The sequence below is a fragment of the Aplysia californica genome, unplaced genomic scaffold (assembly GCF_000002075.1).
Source record: "Aplysia californica isolate F4 #8 unplaced genomic scaffold, AplCal3.0 scaffold00021, whole genome shotgun sequence".
In the NCBI taxonomy this organism is placed as follows: Eukaryota; Metazoa; Mollusca; class Gastropoda; order Aplysiida; family Aplysiidae; genus Aplysia; species Aplysia californica.
In genome coordinates, this window is record NW_004797291.1 from 299,284 (window position 1) to 324,177 (window position 24,894).

Consider the following 24,894-nt stretch of genomic DNA (forward strand, 5'->3'; position numbering starts at 1 on the left):
GTTAAGAGAAGCACATTGAAACACTAGTACTGGTAAAAAGTAAGATAGACAGAGAGACAGAAATAACAGGGAAAGTAGAAAGTAAAGAAGTAAGACTAACCAGCAGCACCCTCCAAACACACTTAAATGAAAAAAAAAGAAGTTCCGCAGAGGCTTCCTAGAAAAGGTGTTTAGTTTGTTAGGGAGGTCGCTCAGTTCGGAGGTCCTTACATTGTATGTTTGTGGATTTGATCATAACAAAAGGATTTCCAGTGGCCTTCCTATTTTGAGCATGCTACAGAGGGAGGGTATGGGAATCGTACACTCTGTAATCAAATAATATCAAGTGTCTTTCTAATGTTTTTCAGATGGCCCTTGCAAAACGACGCTACAAGCTCTCCGGGAAAGGCAAGCTCTCTACGAGCCACAGGGAGCCTTTGAAACACATTGTGGAGCAGCACTTTACAATGCCTGCCAACAATCTACCCGCTGAACAACGGGTTCCCTCGACCCCTGACGTGAATCCCAACCTTCCAACAGATGTCGCCCCCCCCCCCCTTCACCAGCACTGCCATCAGGATCGAGGCGGAAGCTGTCTCAAGCCACACCAGTGAAGCCGTGCGAGTCATCCGGGACTCTGCCAACCACCCACGTGGACTTCAACACTATAGCTTGGCTCTTTCAGAATGTTCTCTGCTCGACAAGCCTGTCGTCGGGATCGCGACTTGAGACGGATAGTTCTCAGTCCAGGGCATACAGCAGTGTTTTTGAGGGTGGTCTGTCCTTCGTGTGGGACAGTAGCCAGTGACGGGCTGAGATCACAGCAAACATGCATGGACAAGGCACTGGAGGTCAACAGGGGGAAAGTCGCTGCTGGTCTGTGTTGTTTAAGTAAGAGTTTTACGGCGCTCGCATCGCTGTTGGTCTCTGTGTAGGTGTTGGACACTCTGAACTGACAAAGATGTCATAGTGTATGGGCATGCCCAGCATGCATCGAAGGACATACCAGAGCCATGCAGACTCGATTGCCAGCAAAGTGCTAGTTGTTCCACTGTCAATCCTGGGATGGGCCCGACGGCTGTTATGGATTTCTACAACAGCTATGATCCCTCAGTGATAGACAGCGGCGGTGTGCTGAACATCCCGCAAGAGGGCACAAGTCATTGATGGGCTCTGCGGCTGTAATAGAAGTCATAACTGGGCTAGTCATCGACTTTCATGTCATGTCCCTGTACTGCCAGGTAAATATTAGATTTGAACTTGAGTACTGTAATTGTAATGTTACCAGTCTTCTATATTTTTGTGTTTTCTCACCAGGTGTTAGGCAGAAGCTGGATAGGACTATTAGTTACGTCATTTCTCTCCTGCTCTCATCTTATTTTTCATTTTGTTCAAAAGCAACATTTATACGTATCAAAATAATAATAGGTTTTTTTTCTCAACTGATGTATTTTCCAAAAATGTCCCTGATAAAGAGACTACGGTAAATAATTGTATAATGCTCCAATTGCTCTTGTCTACTTTAGTTGTGTGCTACTACAGGCCAAAAAGCTACGGACCGTGGGGAGGACGCTCAGTGGTACCAACTCCATAAGCCCTCCAGCCAGAGGAACTACACCTGCACTTCAGGAGGCACGGAAACCGAAGCAGCAAAGGTGTTGTGGCAACGGTCACTGGAGCTCGGCTTGAGATACACAGTCCTCATAGGTGACAGGAACGTGAAGACCTTCAGCTCCATCACAGCTCTGGATCCACACAGAGCTGATCATCCTGTCATCAAGGAGGAATGGATAAACCATGTCTCCACGCACCTAAATACCGTGGGCCCATCATAGCAAACACGGAGCTACAGAAACATGCTCATTACGAAAGGACTTTTAGGTCCTGAAATTTTGTGTGTGTGCATATTCTTTGCAACCTAAAATTTGGGACATAGTGAAAATCAGATAATAAAAATAAAAATAGATTAATGCTATTACTAGATCTATAAATATCACATTTTGGTTACGAAATGAAAATCTTACAATAATGATGTTTGATTGTGGTGTTGTTAGTTGTTGGCACTGGTGATTTTTGGGAAAGAGTTCCACATTGATACACACTGGAAAGAGGCTCACTTTATTCCAACTAAATGCTGGGGGTAAGGTTTATCAAGTGGGTAGGTTTGTGAATGATATTCCTGAATGTTAACATCAAGACATCTTGCGATTAGAAGTTGAACTCATTCAGCTTTTTCTTTTTAGATGAATGTGTAATGGTATTGATAGCCTGTTGACATTTCTCTTTATATATGTATCTTCCTGCAGTTTCTGAATCATGCCTGCTACAAAGGCACATAGTAAGACCGAGGGCAGACGAAGCATCTCCTCGAAAAAAAGGAAAGCAGCACTGGAGAAGGCACGGGCCGCAAAGCTTAGCAAAAAGGAGCAGGATCAGAGGGTTCCTTCGACATCGGCTGAGTCATCAGCAGTGGCTACACCTGTATCTACACCCCAGTCAAGTACATCTGTTGAGTCGACCGCATTGTCTGCATCGACTCGTAAGCTAGCCTACAACGAGGGGTTACCCGCTTCCGCAGTTGCTCCATCTGGGTCAACAATAGTTCAGCTCGACACCCTGCAGTCGCTGTTCGACGGTCTCTTGTGCCCACAGTGTCAGAAACCAACCCTGACCTTATCAACTGGCGCCAAGAAGACATTCGGCCTGTCCATCCACTAGGATGTGACATGCACTGTCTGTGCAGAATCTATCACCTCCACCTATACGTCAAACAAATGTGGTGCGGTGTTTTCAGTCAACCGCCAGGCAGTTGCTTCTGCTGTTACTAGTGGGAGTGGATGGGCTGGCTTGTCCAAGTTTTGTGAGGTGATGGACATGCCAGTCATTCATCAAAAAACATTCTTGAGCCATCAGAAAGCTGCAGGGGAAGCCACCAGAGGCACTGTTTCAACAGTGTTGAAGGAGGCAGGAGACATTATTCGCCAGGCGTATCCAGAACGAGCAGGAGAGGAAGTCATCAACATCGACTTCTCGTATGACGGAAGCTGGCACACCCGCGGCCACACATCTAATTCTGACGTTGGCTGCGTCATTGAAAACAGGACTGGGCCGGTGGTGGACTTCCAAGTCCTCAGTAAGTACTGTCACAGGTGCAAGACAACTATGGCAAACTTGTCAGGGGAGGCGTTGGAAAATTTCTTGGCATCTCATGCTGCAGAGTGTGATAAAAACCATACTGGATCCTCTGGCAGCATGGAACAGAAGGCAGCAGTGATGATGTGGGGGAGGTCGGAGGAGAAGACTGGTTTTAGATATAGAAGTGTTGTGTGTGACGGGGACAGTAATACGATCAAGCAGATCAATGACTCAAAACCCTATGAGATTGTAGTAGAGAAGAGGGAGTGTGTAAATCACGTTGCAAAAAGTTAGGGACAGGTTTGAGAAAGTTGGTGGAGGACAAAAAAAAAGGTAAAAGTTACTTTAGGCGGGCATGGGAAGGGGAAACTTATGCAGGTTAAGATTGCAAAATTGCAAAAGTATTATACTAGAGCTATCAGGGCACACCAGAGTGTTCCTGAAATGAAAAAAGCTATCTGGGCGTTGTTCAGGCACTGCTTGTCAACTAATGAAAAGCTGTAGCACGAAGACTGTCCAGAGGGAGCAGAGTCCTGGTATTTTTATAAAAGGGCTATATCGAGAGGTTTGCCTGCACCGGACCATGAAAAGCACATGACAACGTACCTGAGTGACTTCGTGACACAGCACATGCTTTCGGTATATGAGCGATTGACTGACAACGAGCCGCTTTCACAGTGCATTGACAGGAAAACACAAACTAAAGTATCCACTTAGTGATATGGGCACGCTGCCCAAAGCATGTGTTTGTAACTAGAAAGAGACTGGGGGTGGCAGTGGCAGTCGGCGTCAGTGAGTTCAATCAAGGGGCGAGAGCAACTCATCAAATTCTCCAGGACCTGAGACTCAGCATCGGCTGTCCCACCAAGAAGTACGGTGACAAAAGGGACGGTGTTCGAAAGAGGAAAGCGGAAAAGGCGTGTGATAATGTTAATAAGAGGAGACGAGAAATGAGGAGGGCAGCCCAACTTTGTGAGGAGCAAGAGCTTGTGAGGGCAGGAGGAGGAGAACAGTATGCTGCTGGTGGGTTTTGACTCGGGATTATTGTGAACTCCAACGCTGGATTGTTGGATTATATTTTTCGACTCGATGAGTTCTCATAAATGGATGTTTTACTGAGAAATTGGATGTTGTCTGTACTAATTTTACCTCAATATAATCCTCAAACTAGTAGTCTTGACTTTTGTGCTTGGTTCCAATATCTGTATGTGTAGGTTTTTTCAGGATTACTAATTTTGTTACATTTTCTTCATTTTCTCAGAATGTAAAATTCTAAGGGGGAGGATTTCCAAAGTACACTATTTCTCAACAACCATCAGTTAGATCTCTTTGAAACTTGGCAGGAGTGTTGCCAAATACCTCACCTCTGTTCACTTAGAAGGATTTTGCAATAAACCTATTAGTCCCTAAGCTATAGCTCAGTGATCAAAGAAATTTTTTGAAATTGCAGATTATGTCAGCCGGTCCAAATGTGTACATATCTCCTAAAGCCTGCACAGCACAATATTGGATCTATTGTAAAATCCTTTTGTGGGAACATTCAACAATATAAAGTACTTACACCAATTTTTATTTTAAAAAGATACAACAGAGGATAGTGGTAAAATTGAGTTCTGTTTTGGGGTCCGAACCCCTTAAGTCCATGCCGCTCCTCGCTCAGATTGTGTTAGAATCACTATATCTTTATTGCAATTCAACAATATCCTCATAATCAACTCAATGAAATGTTTATAACAGCCCTTTATGCTCATGTCTTTAAAATGGGTCTCAAAGTAGTGTCTCCCCTTAAGGTGTCATCAATATGTAACTCCAGTCCTCTTTGTCAAAGATAATCTCTACATATATGATGGGCCAAGCCAAACAACTGATCAAGACAGGCAAGGAGGAAAATGGAAAATTATGACTGGTGCCCTCCCCCCTTCCCCTGTTGTTTTAACAAGCTGTGAAGTCACCATCTTGACCTAGTGAGGTTCCCAAAACTTACTACATCGCAAGCAACGTAAAACAAAAACATCTAACTACCAAAGACAATGGGCAATTTCTGAAATTTTACAGAAAAGTGTCGTCCCAAATGCACTAAAAACAACTAGATCACAAAATTATTAAAATTCACCCTGTCCGTCATAAGACAATCACTCACATTACGACTCAACCTGCATGATCACGACGGCCCCCACAACCAGGGCCAGAGCACAGACCATGAAGGCCACCATATACAGCTTGTACTTCTGTAAGAACGATTCCTCCACAATCTCCTCCCTCTGCTTCCTCGGCTTCTTTTTGCGTCCCTTCATCATGCGCTCGTACTCCTCAAGCTCTGCCTCCTGCTTTCTCTTTTCCTCCTCCTCTTTTTTCTTTGTGCTTTCGTCATCGTTCTATAGTAGAAACAAACAAAAAATAAAAAAGAAGCATATATATTTAATGCTTTTCCTGCTTTTATCTTTGTGCCTTTACATATAGTTAAAAACAAACATACAAAAAAAATCTGATCTTCCTCTTTTTCTCCTACTCTTTTTTGTTGTGCTTTCATCATCATTTTACATCAAAAGCAAGTGTACACCAAAAAAATTAAGTCCTGTAGTTTGGATTCAGATCATGGATTACAGTTCAAAATCAACACATTAAACATTTACATGAAGCCAGTTTTGCACTGTGCTTTGTTTGTTTTAGTAAGGTTTTACAATGCTTGCAACTGCACAAGGTCATATGAGCTCCAAGGGGTGGATGTCAAAAGAAATCCAAACGGGGAATCAGGCTTACTCTGTTCCCCTCTCTAGCCTCAACAGCACAAAGTCAGCTTTGACTTTCAAGGCACCTCAGAAATAGCAGTTCACAAGAGAGTGACAAACATACAAAAGAAGTAGAGGGAAAATGATGATAGTAAGGATGAGGAAAGAAAAAGCAGCAGTTACCTCTACATTGCTCCTGCACAGTATGAGCATGACATTGATAAATCGGCCCATTTACAATTTTACTGTGCATAAGAACATGTTAATATCCCCCTTTGGGAATGGCCTAAAGACAGCTTCAGTCGTTAGCACTGCCCTGGACGGGAGTTTGCACTACGCGATATCAGAACTGCATGCAACATCGGTGTAAAAGAAAGAGGAGCGAAAAAGCCCATCTCAGAACAGTGAGGTCATTACCAAACAGTAACGTGTGATGACTTATTTTCACAGACTTAAGTAAGGCAATGAAACACTGATGTCGTTACAATAAAAAAGAAAAACTTGCGTGGCAACACTAACCTTCTTATTAGATTTACAGTTCTCATCACAGACGGGCTTCACGGCCGTTGCCTTCTGTCTGCACACCATTTCCTTCTTGATTCTCCGACACTTGCAGCGCAGCGTCACCTTCTTCTCGCACTTGTCCACGTTGGGGCAGACGCCAGAGTGGCAGACCTGGCCACACGGATGCCCACATGCCATCTGTACGTGGGAACAGGTTCATACGTAAACACAAATACTAGTTATTCAGAGCAAGGAGAACAGTTGTGTTTTGCTAGGTTTTTTTTGTTTTATTAAGAGTTTTACAGCACTTGCAACACAGATAGGTCATCAGTGATGAAGATAGGGGTGTACAAGAGAGTAACATACAAAAAAAGGAGCAGTAATAGTTTTCCTTTTTTAGAAAGAGCTTTACAGCACTTGCAAAACAATGAAGTGACAGAAGTACCAAAGATTAAAAGTGTTACAAGAGAGAAACATTTTTTTTAAAGAGAAGACATAAGGACAATAGATGTTTGATAGAAAAGAAGGGGCAAACCACAAATGAGCACCAGCCAATTATCCATAAGAAAAACAGGCAAGACAACACTTAATTGTATGTTTGAATAAAGACATGCTGCATATCCACTCGATAATGGTTGTTCAGTACAGGGAAAAAGCAAGACAAACAGACAGAAAGAAAAGACGGACAGAAAAGAAATATGACCTACCAGTGGCGTCGTTCAAATATCATTTCCCCCCCACCCCCCACCCCCCCACCCCCCAACAACAGTTAAAAACATCAATACGACCTGTGCTCCCTTCCTCTTGCAGGACAATTTTTTTTAGCGGACCATTTTTCTCAAATCATTTTTTCCGCATCTGACTGTATTCAGAAAAATGCAATTTCTTCAATCTTGTTCAATATACTCCTTCTTGATTCTCTGACACACACAACATAATTCAAAGGAAACTATTCTTTTTTTTCACACAACTTGTTTCAGAAGGAACTATATTCCTTCACACAACTTAATTCAGATAAAATTGTATTTTTTCATACAACTTAATTTAGAAGGAACTAAATTTTTCCGCACAATTTATTATTTTTAAACTATTCTTTCACACAACTTATTTGGAAGTAAGTATAGTTTTTCACACAACTTAATTCAAAAGGAATGATTTTCTTTCACACAACTTAATTCTTTTTAAACTTTAGTCTTTCACATAACTTAATTCAGAAAAAAATATACTCTTTCACAGAACATAATTCAAAAGGAATTATATTCTTTCACACTACCAAATTCAGACAAAAATTTAAAAAATATATTCTTTCACATCACAGAACATAATTCAAAAGGAAATATATTCTTTCACACAACTTAATTCAGGAAAAAAAATATTCTTTCACACAACATAATTTAGAAAAAAGAAATTCTTTCACACAACTTATTTCAGGAGAAACTAAATTCTTCCAGAAGAAACTACATTCTTTCAAATTACAATAAGACAGAACGAACAAAACAATACATCTGCCAAAATTTTGCCTACCTCCTTAGGACAAGGCTGGCCGCATGACTTGAGGGTGTCCTGCAGCTGGGTCGACGCAGCCAGCCACTTGTTGCACTCGATGTGCTTGACCAGCGTCTGGCAGTGGCAGCGCATGCGCACCATGATGAGGCAGGGTGGGCACGGCGCGGAGTGGCATGGCTTGACGCACGCGTGGTTGCAGCCTTTGGGGCGCTTGGCTTCACAACCCAGATCACAGGGGGGACACTCAGCGCCAGCCTGGTCACAGAGAAAGAGGTGGGGTGGGGGACAATGGGGAAAATCACTTAAGGGTGTTACAAGAGAGTAACATGCAAACCAAGAAAAACAAAAAAAAAGAGAACTGGAGGAGGACGATAAGTGTTGGATAGGAAAGACGTTGCAAAACATACTAGAGCACTCGCCAACCACCCACAAGAAGAACAGGTTTAGTTTTAGTCTTAATAAGAGTTTTACCACACTTGCATTATAATAAAGTCATAAAAGTGTCGAAGATTATAGGTGTTACAACAGAGTAGCAAACCCACAAAAGGAGGAGAGATAAGGACAACAGATGTTTCATAGGAAAGAAGGAGAAAACCACAACAGAGCATCTGCCAACCACCCACAACCAAAAAAACTTTGCATTCTGAAAAACAAGACAGAGTCGTGAAAGAAATAACTTTCACAGAGTCAACCAGACTGAAATGTATGTAACACAGAACAGCAAATCTTGGTGTGGGTCATCAACGGTTAACTACACCACAAGCAAGCTGAACTGTGCATGAGTAAAACAAAATCTTCTTAAAACATCAGGTCTGAAAGAGACATTGGCAGCCAGGGTGCACCATTTATTTCTCTGCTTCGCTGCTGTTAAAAAAAATAAAACCCACTTTACTGTCCTCGTCTTTTCTCATGGCTCATCTTTTCAAATAAAGTATCATTTAAAAATAATACTTTTTTTCAAAAATAGCCCCTCAACATTCAGTATTTCAAGGAAAAACATGCTAGAAACATATTCTTGCACCAGGACTTATTTAGTTATCACTTCCAGTACCAGTCACCTAGTGGGAATGAAAAAAGGAGGGACCAGTAGCACCTTTCAACAAAGAGAAGCATGTCAACACAATGGTCATTCAGTGAAGGGATGCATTCTTGCTCTGAGGCATACCATAACTCAAGGGTGGTTAACAGGTGCTCTCTTGTGGTGTGCTCCTCTTTTCCTATCAAATATCTGTCGTCCTCAACTCTCCTTCTTTTTGTTTCATGCTATTCCCAAGTAAAACCTCGAATCTTCGGCCCTTATATGACATATTTGCGTTGCAAGTGCCTACATAAAAATCTTGCAGAAACGAAACCACGACGTACCTCATGAACACTCGGGGCGCCAGTCACTGTGTGGCAATCCTGCTGACAAACATGGTTCCCACAAGCCAGTTTCCTGCCGCAGACACGCCCGCACGAGTATGGCTTCACGCGGTGGCATGGTATGTCGCTCGTCTGTGGACATGCAGTCAGGTAAATCTATGGGTGGAGGCCACAACCAGTATCCTTGAGCAAAAAGACTTAACCCCAGCTTAAAGGCTAAACCCCTATACCTAAAAGATTTCACCTTAACATGAACATCTTTAACCCTGCCCTAAAGACATTACCTTAACCGAAAAGACTTTAAATCTTTCTTTAAAAAACTTAACTTTACCGGCCTAAATGGCTTGAACCCTGCTCAAAAGACTTGAACCCAACCAAGAAGACTCTACCTCTACCTAAAATTTTTTTAGCCAACCATACCTTACCTTAAAAACAGTAACCCTACCATAAAAACTCTAACTCTACCTAAAAGACTTACCATGGCAAAGAGCCATTGTATCCTACCTCCCTCCATCCTGCTCTCTTGCTTTCCCCCTCCCTCCTCCATCATCTCTCTGACAAAAAGCATATGGTAACTACCACTTATCAAAACTTAACTATTTTTTAGCTTGCTCAAATTTGAGTAAAGAGAAACACATCACAATGACTGTTATTTCTTGCTGGGGAAAAGCAAGACAGAGGGTAACAAACAACAGAGGAAAAGTTATGGGCAGTATCCTTCAATCACCCACCTTTTGGGTATCTGACTAAAAACGAGAGGGTACAAACCTCATGCCTCCCGAGGCACTGTGTGGGTATAGGAACCTGACAAGGGGGGCAAGGCTTAGCCACTTTCTCAATCCGTACCTTGGTCGTCTCCCATGGAAATCCCTTCTCAGCCTAAACAGATACAAAAGAATAGTGTAATGTTAAAATTCTCCACTTATAGTTTAGTTTGGTTTGATAGACTGTATTTTGTTTGAGTGAAGAGGTTATATAGTGTTGTGAAAAACCAAGACAGACAGATAGAAACAACAGAGGAATAGAACAGAAGTAGGACTAGGAACTTCTAGTGGCGCTCTCCAACCGCCTGAAGTTTGGTTTGAGAAAAAAGCCCATCCATATTTTGGCAGTTCTTTAGAACTGGGGAAATAAACAAGACAAAGAGAAACAACAGAGGGAAAGAAAAAAAGTAGGATCTACTTGAGGCATCCCCCAACTACCCACTTTCTAAGGATTCAAGTACATAAAAAACACAAAAAAGAAAATTCATTTCTCCAAGAAAATAAAAAATACAGCAACTGCTAATATATCAGTGGAAAATGTACTTTAAAAAAAAAAATTATAAGCGCAGCACAAATGAGCACGAGCCCAATAGCCAGATATTTAACAACATAGATTATAATGTAATGGGTCTCTTACACCGATCTTCAATCATTGGTCAAGCAACGTAAGCTGAAATGGTACGGCCCTGTCACCCGTTTTTCCGGCTTTGTTTAAACCATTCTTCAAAGTGCTGTGCAGGGAGAACGAAGGAGAGGTAGACAGAAGAAGAGATGGGATGACAACATCCGAGAATGGACAGCCATGGAGCTGCGGGACACACTGGAGAAAGCAGAGAGCCGAGAGGAGTGGAGGAGATTTGATGTCGTCTGTCACAGGCGACACAAAAGATGACAAATCTACGGGAGCAGAAGTGGAAAATCATAATAGAAGGGAGGTCAAAGATGAAAGTCACAGTCATAAACATCCTCATACTATTTCACCAGCTGTCCAGGCTGTGATCTGGCACTTGGCAATGATAGATCGATTAAGCTGAAGGCACCATCCACTTCTAAATTGAAAGAGTTCTCCATTCACTCAATCATTCCTAACGCAGTCATGTTTAGCCAGAGACAAAACTGTAACCTTTGTAATAAAAAATCAATTTCACCTTGAAAGGAAACCAGAGCCTTGTGTTCTGCCTGAGGCATTTGCTAAATATGTCACCTTGTCTTTTATTCTGGTCTCAACAGCATCATAAATACCTCATACTACACTGTCTTCAATACTTGTCTTTAAAGCATGGAATATAGGTCTCCTTGTCTTCAATCCTAGTTCTCAAAGCTTTATAAAATAGATTTACCTTCAAATAGTCAAATAAATTACCTTTTCTTCAAATCTTGTCTTCACAGCATCGTGACATTTGAGGGGACAGCTGTGCTCACAACCCTTCAGCCTCTGCCCACACACAAAACTGCAGGGTGGGCACTCGCCAAAGTGACATCGATGTTTCTGCCGGGCCGGGTGGTGGCATTCGCTGGGAGCCCTGGGCACAGAGAATGATAAAAATAAAAATCATAAGAATAATAATAATAATAACAGATAGCATTTGTATAGCGCAAATTCCTGCACAACATGAAGCCCTATGCGTTTATAGAGAAAGGAATTGTGGTTCCGAGGCATTGGTTGTAAAGTGCATCATAAAGCATGCTGTAGAGCATGGATGTGTACTATGTTCATACAATTAGTAATATATAATATTATCATCACTATTATCCTTAAAAGAGAACAAGTTAACACAATGAAGATAAACTCATAACCTTCACATATTTGTTTGTATGCTGTTTATTTGTTTGTTTTGTTTTTTTAATGGTTTTATGGTTGTTTTTGTTTTTTGGGGGAGGGGGTTGGGGGGTTGTTTTTGTTTTGTTGTTTTGGGGGTTGTTTGGGTTTTTTAGGGGGGGGGGGGACGGGGACAGAATAGCACAGAGACACAAATCCACACAATAACAGTCACTTGTCGTGCAGGGAAAAGGTAAGACAGATGAACTAAGAAAAAAAATGGAAGGAAAACTGAAATAGGGCCTACCTCTAACACCACCCACTTAGCACCACAAAGTTGTCACATGAGAGCACAGGAAAACAAGAAAGCAACAACAAGCTCGGGACACAAAAAGAGTGTCACTAGATCTAGACACATGTAAGGAATCTAAATAACTACAAATTGACAGCAGGCAGTGTGAGGCTATTGTCTCGGGTCTACCCGAGTATTGCAGAGCGCCAAGACCTTTCCATCACAAATGGCAGAAATCGTATTAAAGGAGTTATTATTCCAATTGAATATAACATTGTTGAAAAATTTGACACGTATTACTTTAAAATATGCATTTTGCTTAGGTGTGCAGAATTTTGCATGCATTTCTTGAAAAATGTACAGCATGCATTGTGCTGACAAAACGATTTACTTCTCTCAGTCAACTAATGTAGGTGTCTGCCGAAAATTGACACAGGGGTCAAATTTTTAGATTTTCATTTTCTTTAAATGAAACATGTCTTTTACCATTTCATACTAATAAGCCGTACAAACCCTAACTATACATTTGACATAATTATTATTATTTTCATTTTTATTATTATTATATTTTTTTAAAAATTATTATCATTATATCATTATTATTATGACAAACAACAGGAGCCTATGACAACTTACAGGCAAGGCAACTTGCACTTTGGCGGCTTTGTCTCCCTCTCCCTGCCGCAAGGCACGGAGATTTTCGTCTTCTTGCAGAAGCAGGAAATATCCACCGTGAGGGGACAGGGATAGCACGGCCCTGAAACAGGGAAAAAGGAGACATTAAATTAGACAGTCATTATGTAGTCGTCAGTAAGAGATGAGGTTTAACCCCCCTGGCCTAGATGTGCAAAGATTGGAGGAGGTGGCCAGAGACAGGCAAAGGTGGCATCGACTGCATTCTGCCTCATAAATCAGACGATATGGGGAGAGAGTAGAGAGAAAAAAAAAAAGAAAAGAAAAAAAAAACAACCCTAAAAAAATATATATATAGCTGGAAAAGAGGCAGATGTAGACCAAGAATAAGCTACTTTGTAGAGAGAACTTGAACTGACAGGTAATAAGAAAAGACTAAGATAATATGAGTGTCATGGTGGTGAAATCCGAGACTCATCACAAGCGAAAGCAGACGACAGAATATTGCTAGAGAGCAGGAAAGGAGGAGAAAGGAGGTGAAAGGAGACAATTTTAGAGAAGAAAATTTTTCAGTCGCTACCCAGATTCGAACATGGGACCTTTGAATAAGAGGCCAACACCTTAACCTCTAGGCCACGAAAGCCCCCCTGACTCACCTTTATGGCAGCGACTGGCACACTTGTGGTTGCGACAGCGTAACGTCTTCCCACAGATCTGCTCACAACTGGGGCAACCTCCATCACAGCACTTAACAGGAGGGACAGGGATTTGGGGAGGGAGGAGAACAATGGTCAAACATTTTTTCTGGTAAATTTTTGTAAGTTTTACAGTACTTGCAACACAAATAGCTTACATAAGTGCTTAAGATTTAGAGGTATTCTGAGAGATTGACATACAAAGAGAGATAAGATAAGATAAGCTCTGATAAGGTAAGTGTGAATTTTACTGAAAAACTTTGATACACGGAACAAAATAATATGTACATTTTCATTTTTCAAGGACTTTCAAGACATTCAAGATACCAAACTTCGAAGGCCATTTTCTCTCTAAATTCATCTCTGAAACCAGGCTACACACAAACACCTAACCCCCCCCCCCCCCCCCCAAATCGCAAATATCTTGACTTCTATCCAAGATTGAAAGGTACTTTTTTCATCAAAAGCAAGGCAAAGAAATAAGCTCTCAGATGATACCAAGAATTCCACATGCCTAAAAACTGACTAGCACCTGATATCACCACGTCGTGATACACTTTTTACGTACTGGTTAGCAGCTATGCTATTGGTATATCATGCCACTGAGATCGTAAAATCCTTCTCAGGTACGCTTCTTCTACAGTAGAGCTCACCTTTCTATTACACTTGTGGACCCCACAGTTCCTCATGTTGCTACATTTTTTATCACACTGGAACTCCTTGTAACATGGAATCTCTTTCTGCCTCTGGCCACAGCGACATTTCTTCACAGCCATCTGCATGCACTGAGAACAGAGCATTGGGAGTCAATTACCAGACACTGCACAAACCGCAAGAGCTAGGACAGTGCTGCCGTAAGCTGACAAAACGTCTTTTTTCATTTTGGCGCCAAAAATTTGAATTTGCTAAATAGAAAGCCTGATCAGTAACCCTACTAGTGTGAAAAAATCAAAGTGAAACTGTGACTAGTTTTTGAATAACTTAGAATCCAAATTTCAGAAAACTCTTTGTCTCGTAACTGCTGTGAATTCTAAAAAAGGCGTTTTGTCAGCTTACGGCAGAGTAGAGATGGAAACTACTGGAATGCTTTGCCTCTTTGTTTTAGTTTTCCTACATTTACAAACTAATGGTCAATTAGTGCTAGGAAAAAAGCCAGAAAGACAGACAGAAACAACAGAGACACAAAAGAAGTATGTTTTCATACACTGACACAGTAACGTTCATCTAGTGCAGGGGGGAAAAAAAACAGAAATACCAACAGAAACAACAAAGGGACAGAAAAGAAGTAAGTCTTCATACACTGACAAACTGACAATTATTTATTGCTGGGGGGGGGGGGGGAACCAGAAAGACAAACAGAAACAAAAGAAGGATACAAAAAACACAAAAAAGTAAGACTAACAAGTAAACAATCTTTTCAGGGGAAAAAAAGTCGACTATACTACACTGGCAGACCACTAAAAGCAGGCAGGGAAAACTTACCTGTCCACATTCTCCCAAATGGCACCGTTGCGTACAAGTGTGTGCCCCACAGGTGAGAGGTTTAGAACATGTGTCACCACAGGTGGGAATGTCTTCTGTACACGGCAACTGAAACTCTGTGGAGTAACAGAGACAAACGTAATTGAAGCTGTGGAGTGGTAGAGACAGACGAACATTGCAACTGAAATTCTGTAGAGTAACAGAGACAGACAGACATTGAAACTGAAACTCTGAGGGAGTAGCAGAGACAGACAAACATTGTAACAGAAACTCTGTAAAGTAACAGAGACAAATGTTATAACTGACAGTCCGAGGATAGTTGAGACAGACAAACTTTGTAACTGAAACTATGGAGTAACAGAGACAGACAAACGTTGAAACTGAAACTGTGGAGTAGTAGAGACAGACAAACACTGTAGCTGAATCTCTGTGATAAACTCTGTGAAATGATGGAGACCGACAAATTAGAAAGTCTTTCGAATATGAACAGTTCCGCAACAAAACGAGATAGATTCATATTTCCCGATTTTGAGAAAAATGATTTGTTCTTCACCCATTTACTGAATAACTTGAGCAACCTTGTTTTTAGATTAAACATGATGTAAGAAGGCTCAGTGGTATATTCGTTACACTATAAAATTAGTATGGATGATTATCCTTTGACTGATTCCGTCCATTCGGCCGCTGACAGCGGCTCTGAGTTTTTCTGCTGCATCCATTCGACCGCTGTGAGCGGCAAACAAAATTCGAGCGAAATCCGAAACAGATGTGTACTTTTTAACACAGTTCCTACTTTTTACGTTGTCGAAAGGAAGTAGAACTTGTAAACAAACCTGACCTCAATCTCTGAGCGCCAATATCGATCAAAACTCGGCGAAATTCTTGCAAAAATTGTAGTTTTGTAGTCGCTGTGTTGGCTAGATATAAGGGTAAATAACACAGAGCCCGGTATAAGAAAAAAGCCCTTCAAAGAAAGATATTCAACTAAATTTGTGAAATTCTTGCATAAATGTGTGCTAGGGTGATAACGCTTCAATTTTGTTTTGATTCCTATGGATTTGTAGAGCTGAGAAAATGCGGTAAGTCGAAATTTTCGAAGAGGTGTTGTGCAATTTTTTTTTCCTCATTCGTTCTTATCTGACGGAAAATACAATACAAACAGATTATAGGTCATTGTTATTGATATAAACAGATTCCTCTATTGATTCCCATCACTTTGGTAAATGACAATACCTATTAGAGTAACTTAGAGCTTCACAGTAATGCATTAAATAGATGCATCCCAGGTCTAAAACTGAAAAGGGAAAAATAATTCTGTCCACAGCCAGAAAAAATCATGGATGGAATCAGTTAAATTGAAGAAACCACCACACATTTTTGACTAAACGCGACATATTAACATTACAATAATAAAGAATGGGAAAAAGCTGCTGACAAATTTCCATCGACCACAAGCAGGGCCACCCGACTTAGGGAATGAACTAGATTGAAGCGCAGAGGGTATGTCACTGCTTGTCAAAAAAAAGTGTCACCTTCGGTAGTTCTTTACTTTAAAGAGGAAAAAATCGTGTTTTATAGAAAATGAGATTGACTCTGAAATGTGCCTCACCTCTCTAGATACTAGTTTCGAACAAACTTCGAAAATGGCATTTGCCAAATTTTGTTGTCAAACAGTTCATATTATGGTAACTGAAACTCAAAAATGTAATAGAGGCAGACAACCATGATAAATTCTGCCAGTAAAGTTATCTTCTTTCCTTTCTTTCTTTTCTTTTTGTCTGTCTGTCTTCTGTCTATCTGTCTGTCTGTTTCCTCTGCACTAAACGACTGTTATTGTGTCGAAGCGAAGCACTTCTCTTACTTCAAATACAAAGACTGGACAAGGACTTATCAGTTTTGATAGAAAAGCCATCCTATGCATGGACTTGTGTTCCAAAGAATTCGGGTTCAAAGTTCTCTTGAAACAACCATAAGCTTCATTCGGTCATTGTATAGGATCACCCTTAGGAAGCTATTTAAGGGTCTTTTCCTGTCACCCATCCGTTTAAGTTCTTTATTAATTTATTCTTAGTCTCATTTGCCCTTTATTCTTCCAGTTCATTGGTACAACACAACAACAAAAATAATTCAGATGACAAAACATACCACAAAGCATGATAGCATCTGGTCCTTCTATTCTTCCCGTTCATTTGTACACAACACAAAAAAATAACAATTCAGACGATAAAACATGCCAGAAAGCATGATAGCCAGCTACTAGTACGTCTTCATCAAACACCAACCTGTTTTTCCACAAGGGCATTTCCTCCTTCCAGAGCGAGGGCATTCCCCACAGCGACCGGAGTGGCACACCTCCTCACACACGTGATTCCCACATGACAGAGTTTTGCCGCACACCTGATCACAAAGTAGTCACATGAGAGGTTTATTTGTTTGAGCGTAAAGAAAAATCAAATTGACACGATAAGTCATTTCATGCGGGGAAAAAGGCAAGACAGACAGACAGACAGACAGACAGACAGACAGACAGACAGAAAAGACGTAGGACTTAGCAGTGGCGCCCTCCAACCACCTGCTCTAAAAGAAGTAGATGGAGAAGACTTCACCAGAGCCACTAAATGACAATGCCCACAAATACATATAAAAAAGTTGAATTATCACACCATCAGGAAAGTACCAATAAAAGCAGAAGGATGCTAAATGTACTGAAAAAACAAACACAATAACAGTGAAATGAACACAAAATGGCAAACAGAAACAAATCGACCGCCAGCAGTTACAATGTACTAAGCCCAAAAATTGTTAATCCTTTTTTTTTATGGCAATTTCTTAATCTGTGGTATTGGTTGGTTAAGTTCACGAAATATTGTGTTCAAATTTAAATCCTTCATGTTGAAAAAGCTAGGAAAAAGTACATAATGTAGGTACAATTGTTAAGATAATCACCTGCACAAACAACTGGTTCCCATTTCTTCCCTAGGGTTTTTTCTTAAAATATATTATAACGACACTGTCCAAGACATCCACCTTTCTAAAACAACCAATTTTTTCCCGACAAAGGATAGCTGCCTTTGACAATTTTGACTATATTGCTGGGCTAGAACTCGGATGGCTGCAGGATACGAAAAGTAAAAAGTAAGAGTAAGACAATATTACCTTATCACACTTCCAGGAAACACTATCACAAGGCCTTTCTGACTTCTGTTTGCCACAGCAGCAAGCTTGTAAACTTGTCTTGGTACACGGTGCACACTCTCCTGTTGGAACAGAACAAAGATGTAGGCAAAGCAGTAATGCTTGAAAAAAAGCTTGACGCTTTCACATCAAATAAAATTCCATTTATGCGATTTATTTTTGTTTGAGTAAAGAGAAGCACATTGACCCAATAGTGGTCATTTAGTGCTTGCAAACAGTAAAACAGACAGAAAAACAACAGAGAGAAAATAAAGAAGTAGGACCTACCAGTGGTGCCCTCCAACCACCCTCTTGTGCCATTTAGAAGATGCAAAATCTAATGCATTTCCTTTTCAAATAGAATGAAGTAGAAACTTTTATAAAACTCTACAAAACACATGTGAAGTTTTTTTCCAAAATCATTCCAGTTGAGAACAAACTTTGTGAGCAAAGATATGGCAGCAAAATTCAATAAACTCTGTTAGTTTCCAAACGGGGCCGAAATAGTCCAACAATGATATGAACATTTACACAACCCAGCGACACATCCTTTGAGGTAAAGTGGTGATGGTGAGGGAAGTGTTCTACCTTCTGTTTTTAATAAAGAGTTTTACAGCACCTGCGACACAATAAGATCATGTAAGTGCCAAAGATTAAAAGTGTTACAAGAGAGTAACAAACACAAAAAAGAAGGAGGAGAGATTAGGACGATAAACGTTTGATAAAAAAGAAGGAACAAACCACAACAGAACACCCGTGAACCGCCCACGTTTTACCTTCAAAAGCTAACATTTAAGCAGAACAATCAGTGAAACAAGACTGGCTCTGTGGTGAAATGATTGCACTTTTCATTATGTCTATGCAGAAGACGCGAGTTCAATTCCTGAGTGACGAGGTTTTGTTTTTTAATCAAAGTATCTCTGTCTGGCTACTGGGATGCTGCACCCTCCTTGTTTCGAGCTGACATTTTGGCAGGCAGGGACGAAGCAGCCAGCCTCCTAAATTATCTAAACTGTTTCAATAGAGGCATAAAAACACTTACATCTACCTACTTATTAGCAAGAGAGATTGTTCTAGTTTTAGTAAGACTTTATGTAACCTAAGGCACTTACAACACAATAACGTTATAAAGGGGCTGTAGATTAGAGGAGTTACATGAGAGTAACGAACGCAAAAAAAGAAGGAGAGATAAGGACGACAGATGTTTGATAAGAAACAATGAGCAAACCACACAAGAACTACTTGTCAGTTTGTTTGGTTGTATGTTTGGGTAAAGAGAAGCACATCGACACAACACTGGGCATTTAGTTCCACGGAAAAAGTCAGACATACAGACAGACAGAAACAACAGAGGAAAAGAAAAGAAGTAGAACCAGCCAGAGGCACCCTCCAACCATCCACACCAGGGCACCTGCCAACCACCCACAAGCAAGAGGGGAAACAGAACCCAAATAACATGAGACAATGGAGTAGGAGACACAATCACAGTCAGCAATCTTTATTACCTGCATGACATTTCTCCGGGCACGTGTGTTGTCGACACGACAAGGTTCGGCCACACACCTTGCCACATGCCCACTCCCTGGCACTACAGCGCGTCGCTCGCGGGCTCGACTTGCCACAGTAGCACTTCGTCTTCCCCATCACGGGGCAAGGGGGACAGGGACCTGAACAAACACACGGGACATTGGTGTAAGTTCTGCGTCATCACACACGACAGGTCATTCGATTTTTCCCTTGTTTTGACATTGATATAACATTGATGGTGTTAGGTATGACGCCAATTAGACGTGAAAGTCTAAAAACTGTAGACCCCTTCAATACAAAAATTCAGGTAAATATTTCAAGCATTTCTATTTGTTGACAACATGTTGTTTTTTTTTATCAGGTTTCAGAATGTTTTGGAGTTGGCCCATTACTGCCAGACATCATCGATATTTAGGAACATGTGTGTCGTGAGAAACCTGTTTCTTTGTTCATTTCAGTTAACAGAAGTGCATAGATACAGTAAATTTTATTAAGTGCCAGAAAAAACTCAAGATGGAGATATAGAAACAACAGAGAGAATGAAAGAGAAATAGTACCCTCCAACCATCCTCCGAGAGAAATCTGGTGTACAACAGATTCAAAGGACCAATTAAGAACTCATATTATGAACCAGAAAAAACTAACAATATTAATTAGGAAAAAAACAGACCCATCATCATCACGGATCAAAACATCTCGGAAAAGAAATAATGGAAGAAAATAAATGACCAAGCTATAAAAGTAGTGACTGAAACACAGTGAACACTGAAAAACAGTACAGAGCTGTCAGTGTTGGTCCACATCATCCTAAGCTTAATTTAGTTTCGGTAAGAGTTCAACAGCTCTTTTTCAACATAAACAGGTCATACAAGTGCTGAAGTTTAGAGGTGTTACTAGGAAGTAACATACAAAGAAAAGAAGGAAGAGAGATAAAAGGACAATAGAAAACTGATGGGGAAGAAGGAGCAAACCCCACTAGAGCACCCGCCAGCCATCCACCTCCAAAACTGTGATATTCAAAGAAAGACTAGCATATTAGTAACCGGTCATCCTGTGGTTGACACATCAGTCGGAACCATACCTGCCAACAATATTTTTTTTTAGAAAAAGTGATTCCATCAGCAAGATATTGGATACCTTTAATTGTAACATATAAGTACTTTGCAAACGATCAAACAATACGTTTGTGTTTGTTTCTCAAATGTTGTTTTTTTAACAAAGATTAAATATGAAAAGTTGGGAAAAGTATGTTTAAAAGCCTTACTCAAAGCCAGTGTTTTTGTGAGTGTTTTCATTCTCGGTCTTGAAAGAGCACAGCCGGAAGATGAGTATACCCATCCATGGTTACTTTGGTATTAAACACTTACAGCCGCAGGCGAGTATACATTTCCTTCACAGAGTACAAGCCACCTCAAACCTGGTCACATTTTTTTTTTTACCGTGATCCATCCAATTGTCTCTGAAAAATATTCCACATGATGTTATCTTCTAAAACTTTAAACAAAGGTAGCATAGAAATTCTTTTTAAGTCTGCAAAAAAACCCACAAAAAATGCAGACAAAATCAGTATTGGAGGGCCCTGAGCCGTCCATCGAGGAATCCAGTACTACCTGGGCCAGAGGGAAGTGAGGGCTAAAAACTAGCCCGGTGCAGTAAGGGATAAAGCTCGGGTATTACCTGGATGACACAACAAGAGGCACGTGTGCCCGCAATTTGGCTTCAGCTGACGCCCACAAACATTGCCACAAGAGTGGGGCACCAGCCAGGGGTCAAACTTTGGGTCTCGCTGCTTGCCACAAAAACAGTAGTACTGGGACGGGCATTCGCTCTGGGAGTACTCATGGCGGCACTTGGGACTAGAGGAAAGTCAGAGAATCCAGTTTAGTAAGGGGTTTTTTTTGTAAGAGTTTTTTCAGCATTTGCAACATAAATAGGTTATGTAAGTGCTGAAGATTAGAAGCGTTACTACTACTACTAGAGAGTAACATACAAAGGGAAAAAGGAGGAGAGAGGATGACAATTGATGTTTTATATAGAAAAAGAGGGATAAACCACACCAGAGCGCACGTCAACCATATTGTACTGAGTTCAAATCCTGCCAAGGACCCAATTTTGCGTCCTTGGGAAAGGTACTTTACAAGATTTTCCCACCTAAAGACATTGAATGGTCCTGTCAGTTTATTAGTGTTTGAACGGGTACCACCCGCAGCTTGCACTGCATGATTTCCGGAAAGCAAAAAATGTTTCTGAGTGTTCTAGGGTCTGCTGGGGTAATTATAGTTGTAAAGCGTATAGAGCATGTTGTAGAGCATGGATATGCGCTATATAAATGCATTTATTATTATTATTATTATTACTATTATTATTATCATTATTTTTCATATTATCATTATTATTACTATTGTTATTATTATCATTATTACCCCTATTATTACTATTATTATTGCTATTATTATTTCTATTGTCATTATTATCATTATAAATATTATCATTATAATTACTATTATCATTTATAGTATAGTTATTATCATTCTTATTTTTCATATTACTATTATAATTATTATCAAGTAAAAGCACAGCAAGTTGCCCAGAGAACGGAACATGAGACAATTACTCACCAGAACCACGGAATGTGATCAGTGGGTTTATCACTGCTGAACTCCCCTGAGCTGTACTGCTTCTGGTACACGCCTTCTCTCACCCACTTCTGGATGCACGGGATGTGGAACATGCAGTAGCAGCCGACGCAACTCCAGATCTGATGAAAGTTTGTGGGTTTACAGACGATGATAGCGAATCAGTCGTTGGGAGTGACTGCTTGAGCGGAGATAACAAGCACATCAACACAATAACAATCATCTAGCGCAGGGAAAGTTTTTGTTTTCATAAGAGTTTTACGGCAATTGTAATACAAATAGGTCATATATGGGCCGAAGATTAGAGAAGTGTTACAAAGGAGTAATGAAAAATGAAAAGAAGGAAGAGAAATAAGGACGATAGATGTTTGATAGAAAAGAAGGAGCAAACCACACCAGAGCACCCGCCAACCAACCAGTCATTTAGTGTATAAGGTAAATTCAAAATAGAAGAAGAGAAACAGAAAAGGAAACAGATGCTATTCCAATTACAATTTATACATCACAACTTCTGACTAAATCACATATTTGTATATGTCGAAAACAGAAACATAGCACACACTACTAATATCACATTTATGCAATTGATTAATTTGCATTTACGTACAAAGAAGCATATTGACAAAATAATGATTACTTAAAGCAGGGAAAACATAAGACATAAACAGAAACACAAGAGGGAAAGGAAAGAGGTGGGACCTAGCAGAGGCGCTATTTAACATCCCCTGCTCATGGACTACTAGTGCTGCCAAAACAAAAACACTGAAGAAATATACAATTGCAATATGACAGTTATAACATTATTTTACCTAAAATAACATTCAAGTAGGCTACTCTATTTAATCTTTTACAACATCCGCCAACAATCCATGAATTGTGATTTGTTCCTTCTTTGTTATCAGACATCTATTGTCTTTTCTCTCCTCTTTTCTTATGAAGCACCTATCGTCCTTACCTTTCCTCCTTTCTTATCAAACATCTATCGTCCTTACCTCTTTTCCTTTTCTTTGTATGTTACTCTCAAATAATACTTCAAATCTTCTGCACGTATATGACCTGATTGTATCGCAAGTGTCCGAAAATGTTTAACTAAAACTAAACACAAGGCAAATTCTGCTGCTGCAAAGAGATGAGACAAGAGAACATTAACTCACAGGTTCATCTTTCTTGATGGTTTCAATGCACACCAGGCAAGCCGAGGTACCAGAGCGGAAAGAGTGAAGCAGCTTCTCCTGGGCCGAGTTCACATCGTCGTGGTCACCACTGTCTAGAAGAACAATGTACAGACCAGTAAATCAAAACATTTCCTAGTTAGTGGATGAAGAACACAAAATGTAAAACATGAAGTTGGGGGAAAGAGAAGCAGCATCAACATGAAAGTGTTCATTTTTTGCTGGGAAGGGGGGGGTTAGTGAGACAGATCAACAGAAAGACCTTCCCACCCCTGAGTAATACATATCAGTAACTCTACATTTTTTTAGCTTTCTGTGTAAGGTAGGATCAAACAGAGCAAAGCAACCTTCTAACAGCGATTTAAAGTGAGTAAAAGATTAACATATTGACACAATAACAGTCACTAGGTACTGAGAAGAAAACAAGGCAAGAGACATTCATGACAAATCTTTGAAGAGAAGGGAAGGATGCTCAGCCAGCAAGACACTCAAACAACCCATGTTCTGTCTTCAACAAACAGTATACTTAACCCTGGAAGCGCGCAGGTCCTACATAAAGGGCATGAGCCGGGCTACCCGGGACGCGCGCAGGCCCTACATCAGGGATGGGGACTAATCCGGAAAGATTTTACTGAAGATTCTGCATCAGCAGCAGGGGGTCAGGGGGGCAATTACAATAAGAAGTTATTTCACTCGGTAACAAACATAATTGATCAAATTAAAAAATACAGAAGCCTACATTCATCTAAATACTTACATTACAATGAATGCTTCTACAGGTCAGATAAATGTTATTGTTTGATGGACAAGCAGTAATTCTTTTCCCTGCATGTTCATGTTCTCATGTTCAAGTAGGAGGAGAAATGGTAGTACAGTCAAGCCTGTGTAAGACGGCCACCCATTGTCAAGGAAAAAAGTGGTCGTATATGACAGGTGGCCGTCTTAGGCAGGACTGATCAAGATGAAGAAAACAGACCATTCCCATCTGAAATCCCAATCGGATGTAGCCGCATTGTTTGTATTTTTTGTTGTTGTTGGTTTGTATTTTGTTTGTTATTTTTATTTCGTTGCTGATTTTGCGCAAGGGTGACAATAAAACAAAATGTATCAGATGAGGAAGATCGAGTACCGTGTTAAAACAAACACATGGGTCGCCACCACTAGGCGTAAACAGTGACCACTCATCTCACTTACGATTTGTGTATGAGTTGTGGGCGAGGCTTATGGGTTATGAGGGATCACATGCTTACCTCACCAGCAGTTGAAAATGTGCACCTATTGGTCAACAGTGGGAGGGGCCTACCCAACATGATCGGTTGGAGGGACTACCTAACAACAAAGACAGGTGATTGAATTATGATGGCTCGCCCACAACGCCAGGGGCCAGTGCACAGTTTATGACAAAACGTAATGGAGTCACTAAGGTGGCCGTCTAAGACAGGTGTTATTGCATAGTGTGATAGGGGTTGTGTGTTAAAATATGGTGGCCGCGGCCGCGTTGGACAGGTGCCCGTTTTACACAGTTAAATTATATAGAAAAAACGC

The 24,894-nt window shown here is 40.6% G+C and overlaps 1 protein-coding gene across 2 annotated transcripts in view; it reads right to left on the minus strand.

The window, feature by feature from the left end:
- Positions 1-1,276: 1,276 nt before the first annotated feature.
- The window catches only part of LOC101850930 (NF-X1-type zinc finger protein NFXL1), a 36,225-nt gene continuing 12,607 nt past the window's right edge, over positions 1,277-24,894 (minus strand). For both annotated transcript variants that reach the window (XM_005090773.2, XM_035972148.1), the window contains exons 4-19: positions 23,332-23,444; positions 22,160-22,299; positions 21,219-21,397; positions 19,520-19,681; positions 17,997-18,097; positions 17,123-17,237; positions 14,841-14,956; positions 14,012-14,143; positions 13,320-13,410; positions 12,667-12,787; positions 11,343-11,502; positions 9,984-10,094; positions 9,216-9,347; positions 7,872-8,108; positions 6,363-6,545; positions 1,277-5,489 (exon numbers count right to left, since the gene is read on the minus strand). In XM_005090773.2, coding sequence (XP_005090830.2) covers positions 5,256-5,489; positions 6,363-6,545; positions 7,872-8,108; positions 9,216-9,347; positions 9,984-10,094; positions 11,343-11,502; positions 12,667-12,787; positions 13,320-13,410; positions 14,012-14,143; positions 14,841-14,956; positions 17,123-17,237; positions 17,997-18,097; positions 19,520-19,681; positions 21,219-21,397; positions 22,160-22,299; positions 23,332-23,444 — 2,327 coding nt within the window. In that variant the 3' untranslated portion in view covers positions 1,277-5,255. The remainder of the gene's footprint in view (positions 5,490-6,362; positions 6,546-7,871; positions 8,109-9,215; positions 9,348-9,983; positions 10,095-11,342; positions 11,503-12,666; positions 12,788-13,319; positions 13,411-14,011; positions 14,144-14,840; positions 14,957-17,122; positions 17,238-17,996; positions 18,098-19,519; positions 19,682-21,218; positions 21,398-22,159; positions 22,300-23,331; positions 23,445-24,894) is intronic.